Source organism: Silurus aristotelis (assembly GCF_946808225.1).
Source record: "Silurus aristotelis genome assembly, chromosome: 14".
In the NCBI taxonomy this organism is placed as follows: Eukaryota; Metazoa; Chordata; class Actinopteri; order Siluriformes; family Siluridae; genus Silurus; species Silurus aristotelis.
In genome coordinates this window covers 27,585,324-27,598,072 of record NC_139587.1, presented here as the reverse complement: position 1 = coordinate 27,598,072, position 12,749 = coordinate 27,585,324, and the positions used below count along the sequence as shown (strand labels likewise).

The 12,749-nt window shown below is 40.5% G+C and overlaps 1 protein-coding gene across 2 annotated transcripts in view; it reads right to left on the bottom strand.

The window, feature by feature from the left end:
- Positions 1–3,601: 3,601 nt before the first annotated feature.
- The window catches only part of met (MET proto-oncogene, receptor tyrosine kinase), a 62,110-nt gene continuing 52,962 nt past the window's right edge, over positions 3,602–12,749 (bottom strand). For both annotated transcript variants that reach the window (XM_083561177.1, XM_083561178.1), the window contains 5 exons: positions 10,073–10,254; positions 9,866–9,975; positions 8,627–8,792; positions 6,984–7,120; positions 3,602–5,307 (listed from right to left, as the gene is read on the bottom strand). In XM_083561177.1, the coding sequence (XP_083417303.1) occupies positions 5,097–5,307; positions 6,984–7,120; positions 8,627–8,792; positions 9,866–9,975; positions 10,073–10,254 (806 nt within the window). In that variant the 3' untranslated portion in view covers positions 3,602–5,096. The remainder of the gene's footprint in view (positions 5,308–6,983; positions 7,121–8,626; positions 8,793–9,865; positions 9,976–10,072; positions 10,255–12,749) is intronic.

Below are 12,749 nucleotides of genomic sequence, written 5' to 3'. Positions count from 1 at the left end.
ATTGTCTGTCTCGGCTGACCGCGATTGGCTGACCTTTATTTGTCCTTTGTCTAGACAAGTGTTTCAGATATTCCTCTCCATTATAAAGCAGATCTTTTCTCTATCTTGGATCAGAAATGTCCGTATCACATGACCTGACCTCAGAAACGGAAGCAGAACCAGTTTCACTCCTGCGTTTTTCATCACCGATTCATAAGGAAAGGACGTCTTGAAGGACGTCATGGAGAATTACTCAGCAGCGTAATGAATCCCAATAACCCTGTTCTCCTCTGAGAGATGAGGTACAACCTGGTGCAAAAGTTTGCACACCGTCTAGTCACAGATGTACAGCGGGAGATGTAGGGTGTTTTTTCTTACAACAAATGTTTCTCTTTAGAGATCTCCTTTTTCTCTGCAGACACTCGTTGTTGTAACGCTCTCCAGCTCTTCGGGAAACTGGGAGAGATCCTGCTGATGCAGTAGAGCTTTTGTGTGTCTTGTGTTGCTGTGCTCTGTCTTGTCATGGTGTAGGACCTGTGACATGAAACTTGTCTTCCACAACCTCACCTAAAATCATGTCCAATGTCCTAATGGGCTTTTATATTTTTCTCTCAGTGTGGCCTTCTGTCCACACTGGGACGAAACGTAACTTTTTGAAAACACTCTTGTGCATATGACGACGCCTTTAGAAAATGATGACACTTGTGTGCAGTACGAGGACGTGAGCATTTTCAGACGTTTTTCTGTGGATGCGGAACGTTTTTGGATTTTCAAATTTATCCGGATTTGTGTCGAGGGAGCCTCAGGAGTTTGACTGTTTCTGAAGCTCCTACACAGCTGTTTCTGTTTTACTTAGTTACTGGGTTTCAACCTACATATGAAATGAATGATCACTAGTGCTAACGTTAGCATTAGCTGCTTGGTGTAATTGGTTAATCATACACGACTCTGATCAAAATCCCAGACTTTGTTCAAGTAGAAAAAGTGCGCAAAAGTTAGAAGTGAAAGCCAAATGATGTTCAGAACAAATAGGGATTTGATTTGGATTTCTCTTCTGATGCATTTTGTAAATTAATAAAATAAACAATTAAAGTATATATTTATATTCGAACGTATTCTTTACACCAAAGCACAATACTGTATATTATAAGAAAGAGAGAGAGAGAGAGAGAGAGAGAGAGAGAGAGAGAGAGAGAGAGAGAGAGAGAGAGAGAGATGGTAAAAACATGTACTTTATGACTCATTTAGATTATTACAAGGGATGGAGGCAAGAATTTCCCATCATTTGTCTCTCCGATTGTTTTAGTTTTTCACGCTCACATTAGACCTCATGTTGAGCAACTCAAGAACTTTGAGGATGGGTTTGGACTGGAAATAATATCAGCACACACACACACACACACACACACACACACACACACACACACACACACACACACACACACACACACACACACACACACACACACACCATAAAATAGCTTCCTTTAAACACCTCTTTGTGAACTTTCCTTCTCAATAGAATAGACGTATTTGTTGCTGTATTCGTTTCGACTTTGGTTTTCGTTTGTGTTCTGGTTTTTGCTTTGCTGGACTTTAAATGCACATCAACAGATTTCTACTTGTTTGACTTGGTTCAGGAACCATGAGGATGGATTTGGACTGTAATTAATATGAACAGTCTACTACAATGGGCTCAGGACTTCAGTTTTCATGAACAGTTCTACATTGAAGCACCTATATCTGAACAGTAAACATCAAACTGTAATGAATGGACATTCGGTGTTGAGGACAAGGAGTCTGGAAAAGGTCCTCTCAAGGTTTCAATAAATGTTTTCTTCTCCACAACTGCCACTTTCTCACTCATTAGAGATGAACTTACAATAATAATGAACAAATTTACAGCCATTAAATGTATACATTCTTTTATACAAATTTTTTAAACGTTTTATCTCTTTAAAGCTGCTTTAAGAAAACGTCTAAAGTTAAAAGCGCTCCACAAAATTTAACAATTGAACAGCTGTGGTTATTGTCGTTGCTGTGTTTACCACAAGATGTCGCTGCTGCGCGTTTAATGAACACTAAACACTATGGGCGCGGAACAAGCCATTTGTTCCATTTCAGCAATACAATTCGGGTTTAAATTGATCAAATCTAATAAACAAATTTCTATTAAAAATATTGCACCAAAAGTATGAAACCCTATAGGGACACATGCATGTTCCTTTTCTTTCAAACTTGACAATGTATTAGGTATGAAGATTCTCTTTCAAACAAATGTCTAAATGTTCCACTTTCTTTTCATTCATTCTTTTAATTTATTTGAAGATTCAGTTGAATTATTTTGTTGTGCCTTTTGTAAAACTCAAAAAGGTCACAAGTTGAAGATTTATATCTTCATCCTAGAGCAGTTCAGTAGGATTTAGGTGCCTGGGAAGGTCGTTCCATGATAGATATCACTCCAGATGTTTTCTCTCTAAATAACACTTACAGAACTCGAATGCATGGTGCTGAAGTATGAAATGGAAGCCATGTTGGTTCAGGATTCATTTCACTTTCTGGAACCTTCCCTGCTCCAAAATAACTCAGACCTATTAACCATTCCACCTCCATCTTCCTTCCTGTTCTCCTTCATACCCAAGATCTTCTGTTAAAAACTCATCTGTAAGAACAATCTTACAGTCAGTTTGTTGTATAGAAACTAAAAGAACATTCATAGAAGACTTTTTTCACCAGTAATACAATCAATGTAGTTTTGAGCTTTTTCTATTATTATTGATCATGAAAGACACATCACATGTCCACGTCACAATACAATGACCAGTCATTAGCGTATGAAAGGCAGCCAGGACCCAGCAGTCATCACACTTCACTTTTCCTGAGTATATCTGCTGATTTGAGTTACATGGTTGTTTGTGGACGGTTTTGTGTGACCTCTGTCTGTTTTTCTACCCGCATACATCCGACAAACTCGAAATGAACTGCTAGTTTACTGTTTCCAAATCCTTCCAGATTCTGCTCTTTTCATGCAGTGTCTTGTTGCTGTAAATCTTTGACCAGAGGGTGTACAAACTTTTGCATTCGACAGTATTCGCCCTTCCCGTTCAGACTCATTGTTTTGGTTTTTTTTGCGCGAGCGGCGATCGCTGATTTATGGAGCTGCTGAACGATCGTGGTCTCGTGACGCCGTCCTTCAGCGCGTCCTCTCTTTATGAGTCGGTGTTGAAGTCGGGTCCCATGATACGAACACGATGTTTGTGACCTTGAGCGTTCAAGGTCAGCACTGGGGAGAAGCGTCGGCTTTGTGCGTCGCAGAAAAGAATTCGAAAAAGGAAGCCGAAGCGCATGTCTAGACACGAGGTCAAATGTCAAGTCCAACAAGGTGTTAATGAAAGGTCAGAGTCTGCCGAGATGCAGGGGAAAAAAAAGGGAAGGGCTTCACAGTGGGATTCTTTCTTTGCATGTCCAATTATACAGCACCCCCTGGAGCACTGAGAGTTGAGGGCCTTGCTCGGGGGCCCCAAGAGTGTCAGCATGGTTTTACCGGCACCTGAAATCCTGAAATCCTTCTGATTCAAATCGCATGCAGAACAATGAAGTTTGGATATTTAAACACACACACTGATAATAATGAACTTTATTTAACAAAGTCACAAGCCAAGAAACCAAGATATTTATCTGTACCTCATTCATACAGAGAGCGAACGCTACGCCGAGCCACCGGGAGGACGTGAGTCACGTGAGTACGAGAGTCACGCCTACGGACACAAAGTACCCTCTGGTACAATATACAGAAAAGAACATTTTTCAACCAGCCTTAAAATAGTCCTGCATGATACAATACATCAGTCTGTAAAGTGAAATATACATAAACATTAATCACACAGCAGGTCAGACACGAGAACCGGACCTTATTCACACCACATTCATACGTCACCTAGAGACACTTCAGAACAACTTTATATCCCAAAAAAGGAGAAGAAGAAAGATCATCAGGTTTTCTTTAACGAATCAGATTGTGTTTGGTTGAAAGTCGTAGAAGCTTATATATTTGTTTTTACATTTCATCATGTGTGAATCTTCGTACAGATGAAAAGAAAGTGATCGGGGCTGCATCGATGCTGTTCATCAGTCAGGAACGTTCCACTGATCTGATTCAGCCATGAGGATTGTGCTCTTTGTTTGGCAGCTCATTGAATAAGATGTTTGACTATTGATCAGAAGGTCATGGGTTCAAATCCCATGGGAAGGCGATAGCTTAGTGGTCGAGGCATTTTTGAAGGTCGTGAGTTCAAATCCCATCACCCTCAATGTGCCATCGCTGCACCAGCTCGTCCATATTAGTATATAAAAAGTCGATTTTTTTGTTTTAGTTGGCTGTCAAGAATAAACCATCATCTGTCGACTTTTTTTTTTCCGCCATCGTATTTTTAAGACATTCTGCTGCTTAGTGTACCTCATACCACATCGATGCAGCCCTAAATACAGTCACACTTTTCCATTCCATCATCCAGTGTTCTGCTGAAAGAGTCTCGTCCTGTCCCGCTGTTCTCAGGTCAGCTGGACTTTGGAGACGTTCACGACGTCCTGCGATGCAGTCAGGCATCGAGAAGCCCAAACAGGCAGAGGGTGAGAGGAACACCGAGAGATCCGGATCATCTGATCGAGAGTCACAGATTCCAGTCTGTTCTGCGATAGATGCCTAAAATATACAGTGTATATACAGTAACGTGGACAGGAACTGATCCTGGATCAGGAACGCACAGTGTACAGATGCTGCACTTCAGATGATTCACTGTGTCCCGGCGCAGTTCCAGGGTGTCGCTCGATATTCTTGGACTCGTCTTCACAGTTATGAGGAGCGTCTGCCAGCTCTTCTGAGAGAGAGACGGGGTTTTGAGCGCTGCTCTGCATCTGTCAGCGTCTCAAACGAAGTTCATATCGGCGAATGTGCAGGAATCAAAGCTGCTCCTGCTACAGAGAGCTCCACTCTATCTACAGTGATAAAGACAATCAGCCAATCAGCTTCCTCCTTTTACACTCGAAAAGTTCTCCTTCTGCCTCGTCCTCCTGTGTGTGTGTGTGTGTGTGTGTGTGTGTGTCCTGTCTCTCTCCGCTCAGGTGCAGCAGTCCCGGTTCAGCTGGCTTTGAGACGAGATGAGAGAAGGGTAGGGAGTCATCTTGTCGATGTTCACGTAGGTGGTGTTCAGAAGGATGTAGTGCTCTCCGCTGAAGCTGGAGAAGATGGCCGAGATGCGCGAGACGAGCTCGGAGAAGGTCGGACGCCGCTCGGGTTTGGGGTGCCAGCACTCAACCATCACGTTGTAGCTGAGAGGACAAAAAAAAAGAAAGAAATGAGGGAGGTTTCACGTTGCTTCATGAGATCAGTAAATGGGAGAGGATGAACATCGACCCAAAATATCATATCACGATATTTTTTTTGGTACTCGATTTTTTTTAAAACGCAGTTATACATTATTGAGTATCACAATAATTACAGTGCTGACTAACTACGTGGATCAAACCTTTCATTTTTCTTTTTTACAATTTAAGAAAAAATTACAAAAAGTAAACATTTCAGCAAATTTGTAATTTAATGTATTATTATTTTATAAAAAAAAAAATCAAAATTCGAAATGAATGAAAATGAAAATTGTTCTGTGACCATTTATTACAATATCGATATAATAGCTGGAGGTCGACCGATTTCTTTTTTGCCGATAATCGATTTAATCAAACGATTAATTTTTTTAATGGAAGCTGGATTAAAAAACTAAAAAAAAAAAAAAAAACACCCCTGGTAAAATAGTCTGAACCACATAACAAAAATTTAAAAAACTGTACTGAATCGTGAAAATGCGCTAAAGGAAATAAATAAATGTGAATATACTGATTAATAAATATAATTATAGAATAAATAATCAATATAAAGCGCTCTCCGTGCAGCATGCAGTCTCACGTGTAAAAACTAGCAGCACGTGGCGTCAATGATTCGCCTCTAGAGGCCGCTATGGATTTTTTCAGATAGTTCGGTGCCGAATTTTTTTCCACTGCTTATTAACACTAAATAATATCCTTCAAGATGAACGTGTACATAAGCCCGAGGTGCCATTACTTTTAAAATGGTTGAAGAAATCCGGCTTTTCTTCTTAGCATGCAAATTGGAAATGCTTCACTGTGTGGTGTCACAAGTTCTTAGACGTGACATTTAAAATCACACTTAGTGTACCAAAGCCCTGACACCTGGTGGTCAGACATGAAACAGCACCCCTGGAACACAGAGGGTTAAGGGCCTTGCTCGAGGGCCCCAACAGTGGCAGCTTGGCGATACTGTGGTTTTGAAGACAAATCACCACCTTCTGACTAATCAGCATCCAGAATGCATTGTTCTGGCGCTCAAACTTTGTAAACAGGTTGTTTTTTTTTTTTTTGCTTCCATGCAGACAATTCACACATTGTTGCTTTGTACGGTGGTAATCTGCTGAGCAGAACTTGACAAGGTGGAGGAGAAGGAGGAGGATGACTGTGATGAAGAAGACAAGGAGGAGAAGGAGGACTATGTTTCTGGATGACTGGATTAGAGGTCTGTCAGATCATTCTGAAGCTCCAGATGCAGAGGAGGAGATGTTTGTTCATTTCTGAGACACTGTTATTATATAGAAAGGTGCTGATCGAGTGTGTGCTCTTATCTACAGGGTGCTGAGCATGAGTGTATCTGTTACTCACAGTGCCGGCGCTGCCTCGTGTGGGGAGTTGTACAGTGTGTGTGTGTGTGTGTGTGTGTGTGTGTGTGTAGGGAGAGCAAGTTAAGCTTCAGTAGTCATGTGAAGCTGAGTTGGCTGAGGCTTCTGATGAGTTGCTACCAGGTCACTGACTCAAATAGCGTTCAACAAAGCCTCTTTGTTTTTGCGCTTTCACACAAAGCTAATGAGTGCACTGAGGCACGCTTTCCTCTCTCTCTCTCTCTCGAGAGTGTGTGTGTGTGTGTGTGTGTAATGGCTCACAGGGCATCAGGGCAGAACTCGGGCTGCAGCAGTCGTCGTCCTTGCAGGAGGAAAACCGTGATGTCGAAGGAGTTGACGTCAGAGTAGGGCGGGGCTCCTCGGGTCATCAGTTCCCATAGCAACACGCCAAACGACCACTGCGAAGAATAAAGAGGAGCATAAAGCCAAAGGTCAATCAGTCACGTGCATAAGTATATAATATATAACGAATAATATTTCAAGAACTTAAAAAAAAAGAAGTGATTAGATTTTTTTTGGACGTTGAAGTTTGGAAACAGAAAGTCAGGGAAGTGATTTCTCAAAATATGACACGCTGTTTAACAAAAGGCAAGAAATCCGAACACGTGAAAAACTGCTGCTGAAACTGCGTCTGAACGTTTGCTTGCTCGTGTCACAGCGGAGAGATCTTCACAATCAGTCCAAGATTTGGGTTTTAAATGAGAAAAACAATCCGATCCAGCCCGCCATATTTAATTGTCTGGAAAGCGGAATAACACACGTTTTTGATTTAAACCACTTTATTACAGAGATTAGCCCCACCCACTTTGTATAGAAGTTCTGGAGAGCGTCTGAATGGGCTTGAATGGGATCAAAACTTCTGGTATCTTGTGTAAAAAGTCTTCATTTCATCAGGACATTAAAGCGGAGTGTGTTCTGTACTAAACTAGGTACGTCCATAAATCAGTCGACGCAAATGTTTTTTTTTCTTCTCCAAGCAACACACTCCTTAGACACACAGTGATTCATGAGTCATACTTCACGATAGCTGACATGCATGTACACGTGTAAGTGCGCTTTCGGGATCTGGAGGAAATGTTAAGTTCTGTGTAAATACTTTTGACTAAATAAATCATTAATAAGCTTTGCATTTGTGTATTCGTCTTTGTCGAGCGAAATCCAGGAGCGCTCCCACCGACTTCGCGGGATTATCCTTTAATCGCCCGTGCTGCTATAACGTCTGTATGCGAACTCATAGGTGGAGATGTCAGATCAGAGTGAATGTAGTTGCAGAACGGGTGAGTCGTGAGGGTCAGGATGAGATGTTTTTGCTTGTCGTTGCTGCTTCTCATGTCTTCATTATTTTCCCATTTATAACGTTTAATAGCATCGCCGTTTCCCATATTATTATAATAAGATTCACTAATAAGAAGCACAAACTTCACACATTATTGGTTTTTAATAACTAGAATTCTTCTGACTGGTCACTGGAAAGTGTGAATCATTTTACTGCTAATTGTGGGGAACTGGAGGATTAGTGGTTAAAGCGTTGGACTTTGGATCCGAAGGTCACGAGTTCAAATCCCAGCCACCAAGTTGCCACTTTTGAGCCCCTGAGCAACGTCTTTAATGGATGAAGACGTCTACCAAAAATGCCAGAGAGATCTGTACAGCAACGCTCAGCATTAACCCATAATAAATATATGTGTAACAGGTATATTTGGTGTAATGAGGTCTTCTATAAAGATTCAAAAACTCCTGCACAGAGCTCTGACCTCCTCAACCCCCTGAACATCTGAATCATTTGCATGTTCTTGATAATGCTCTTCTAGCTGAATGAACACTAATCACTGGGTATGAAGGTCAGATGCCATGTTGTGCAGGGTATTATAAACACACAATAGATATCTGAGGAAATCACTCACAACATCAGACTTGGTGGTGAATTTGTGAGTCTGCAGGCTTTCTAGAGCCATCCATTTCACCGGCAGCTTGACTCCGCTCTTGTTGTGCACGCTGTAGTACTCCTTATCGTACACGTCTCGGGCCAAGCCAAAGTCTGCCACCTTCACTGTGTAACTCTCATCCAGCCTACAGGACAAAACACACACACAATGTTGAAAGATTATTGTTTTGAAGTAACATTAAAACCAATCACTCTAGAAAATAAGGATAAATCAAGAATCATACAATTACACAACATATAGAGGATTGCGTATTTGAGATACAAAGATGCCAATTTTAAAACATTACTTCAAAAACGGTTAAGGAAAAATACTGAGAGAAATCACCTCATGATTCGTTTCATTAAATGATAAATAAACCAAGCGAAGAATTGATTTAATCAACTGGACTGGATCAGGAATATTAAAGGTTTCTACAGTAAGGGCCAGAGACACCTCTCTTTTTCTGAGCAGGCTGAAGTCCTTCAACATCTGCTGGACGATGCTGAGGATGTTTTAGGAGACCGTTGTGGAACATTTCTACCTGTGAACATCAAACTCTTTAACTCCTCCCACTGAGTGTTAAACAGCTGGTTCACGCTATAGATATAGACGATTATAGATCGAGTTATTGTCATGCTACATAATAATAATATAAAGTTAATATCTTGGGCATTTCATGTGCAATAACTTGAATGACTGACATATTTTGTACTTAATAAGACTGAAAATTGATTGTACAACATCTAAACTCAATATGAAGCTTAATATGTATATTCTTTATTTATAGATCAATAAAGTATTCTGATTTCTGAATGGTTCTGATTTAATATATACAGCATCAACCAATCTTTTTATTATTAATAAATATTATACATAGAATTCCGATCAAATTAACCAATAAAACGTGATTGAGTGAACTGAGGGACGATTTCAGTGTAAAATATTCAGTGTGATATCGTCTCTCAGCTGAAACACTCTGGAGACTCCATTTCCCAGCAACCACCATGGCATTCCAATTCCAATTGCTTAGTCAATCATTTTGCTTGTTTATTGTACATATTTATTAATGTAAAAGCATGTCCAAAATAAAGAATCTGAGCTGCTGCTGGACTCAGAGACGAGTAATTGGTATTACTGCTGTCGCTGGAAGTATTTAATCATCCACAGATATGAGGATCTGAACAAGGAACCTTTATAACACTTTTGATTAAACCGTACATGCAATTCCTGGCTGCAAGGTCTCGGTGAACAAACTTCTTGCTGGCGAGATACTCCATGCCTTTCGCCACCTGCAAGCCGAAGCCCATGAGATCCTTCACGGTAGGGTTCTGCAGAAAACAAAAGCAAGAAGAAAACAATAAAAACACAATCGGGACAGACCGGGAATGTGAGAGAAGGCAGTGTTAAGCGCTGGCGTGAACGTACGTGGCCCTCATCTCGGATGAAGTTGCGCAGATCTCCGTGCTTCATGTAAGGCAGCACCACCAGTGGAGAGCCTTCACTGGGCAGGCAGATTCCCAGCAGAGACAGCACATTGGGGTGGCTGAAGTCCTTCATGATGATTCCTTCCTTGAGGAACTGTGACACCTCTTCGACATCGGTGATTCCTGCAGAGGAAAAGCACAACAGGATGTGAAGGAGGTACAAGGGCAAAGTTTCTCTATATTCTCTAGAGATTCTCCAGAGTGTGTTTTTTCTATCAGAAAGAGTCTCATTGCTTTTATGCCATCATTAATTATACAATGATCGTTTGTAAGCTTTGTTTTTAAGAGTGCATGTATTAACTGGGTTTTTGTGTGGCAACATTGAATAATTGGACATTATTTTTAGCACCTTGGTTTTTTTTTTTGTTGCTCTTCTTGTTCAACCACCACATCATGGAGTCACGTGCAGGTCATAAAAGCATTTTCTCGATGATTTGAACAAACTGCGAATGCTTTTCATTTAATCGATTTTGTATAACTGTCTACAAAAGTCCTAAGAAGCCACACGTTATATTTTATTTATTTTCTTGTTTTCTGGTGATCACGACAAAACAACTCGTTATGTCGAAAAAACAATAAAGAAAAATATATTCTACTGCATGGCCTTTTGAAGGCTTCTGTGAGTGTCTGCTGTTGCCTACACTATCAGATGTTTATGTTCATGTTGATTTTAATATATTATACCAGTTTCACCTGAATGGTTTTAACCCCCAAAACATCTCAGCATCAGTTCATTGTATAAGTCATTGAATGCAAACCAGTTGTCTGTGAACATTTTTGATTTATAAATGTGTTGAATTGATGATTTGTGCAGATCAATCTTGAATGTCACTAATGAAGGCGGGTGAACGACATCAGATCAACCAATCATCAACCAGTTCTCTAAAACAGGTCGTGAACCCTTAATTGGCGACAAAACACAATTACAATTTCTGAAAAACAACCAGGAAATGAATGCACTGTCCGCCTGTCCGGTCTCCTACAATCAACATACAGTACATGCAGTAATGTGTGCATTTGTGCTGTTGAAATGTATAGAAGAAATTCAGCCTTTTCAATCATTGAGACCCAAATCCGTAGTTTACAGTACATCAGAAAATGGTGCGCAATCATACTGACGACATTTTTGACGATCTTGTCTGAACAATGACAAAAGATCTTTCCATTCTGATGGCAATGAGAAGTTCTTGTGGATATAAATAATGAATTTTGAGGAAGGATTTGGAGGATTTTGCAAGCAATATTTTTGAGGATTATTGGATAATTAAGGGTCTGTTGCCTCCTGGAAATTAAAAAAAATCAATAAAAGGAAGGATTAATCCACTTTTTGTAGAGAAACTCTCTGGTCTAATTCACTGTATAATCCTTTAGGGGTTTCACTGGAATGCTGACTAAAAGATTCTTGGAGATTCAAATTGTTTCGAGGTGACGCAATATTCATTCATACCCCCCCAAACCCCCCGTCTTCCACAAAGCGCCCATCAGCTGAACCACATTCACTGGAAATGCCTTCAGTGAGCACACACAGCTCAATACGTCACCCTGGAGAGAAGCTGATTCAGAGATGAGACTTAATCTAGTGTAACACAAGCCATTACTGGATTCACTCTGCATCTCTCTCCCTCTCTTCTTTTTCTCTCTCAGGGGCTGCCCCTTTCCCCCTGGCTCCTCTGTAATCTAGTTTGTGAAGCTTTCACATTCAGAGAAGATTAAACAGCTGTTTAGTGTTTCAATGGTGAGCAGAAAACGGAAGCATGAAAGAAGAAAGAGCTCGAAGAGCATGAAGACCACAAGCAGTGTTCATCCAAGGGATCAGGTGTTGGTCTGGATTCATGGAATTTTCATTTCATTCATCAGGTTTTATTCATCTCATTATAGACTAAATAAAAAATCATTTAATCTTATATTAGATTTCCCTTCACTAACATTAAATAACATTATATTAGGTTTTTATTTAACATGCAAGTCTTCAGTGATCCACCCTTATTGTGTAACGATTCTGTCCTTTTCTTCTTACCAGATCTGCCTGCTTTATTCTACCTCTAGATGAAGATCTTTTCCATTGAGGACCAATCACTGCTGCTGCTGTTTCCACATGAACAGTTTAAAGACCTATGGGAAGTGGTACTGTAAAGGCATTGGCCTTTAGATCAGAAGGTCATGAGTTTAAATCCCAGTCCAGTGTTGGGCACCTGAGCAAGGCCCCTAACCCTCAACTGCTCTTGTGTATAAATGAGATCATTGTAAGTCACATTGCCACACAGCCACTAATCAAGATGTTGGACTTCTGATCAGAAGGCCGTGAGTCAGGGTGGTCACGGAATGACCAGAGAGGTGGTCACTTATTTCATTATTACCGATAAGGAAATGAAAAATTTAAATATAATCATTAATAACACTTGATCTCCATTAGGAAACAAAGCAGGTACATACGCTTATGAACGGTCTGAACGCTAATGATATCGGTTCGATCAATCGCTCTGAAAATTCCCCGTCCATTAGCAACAACATGTCGCAAAAGTTGATGGTTTTCTCAGCGGGAGTGCGAGTTACATTATCGCTGTTGAGTTGATGGTTTGTTTGTGTTCAGTGAATTGAAGCGTAAAATGAAAATGATG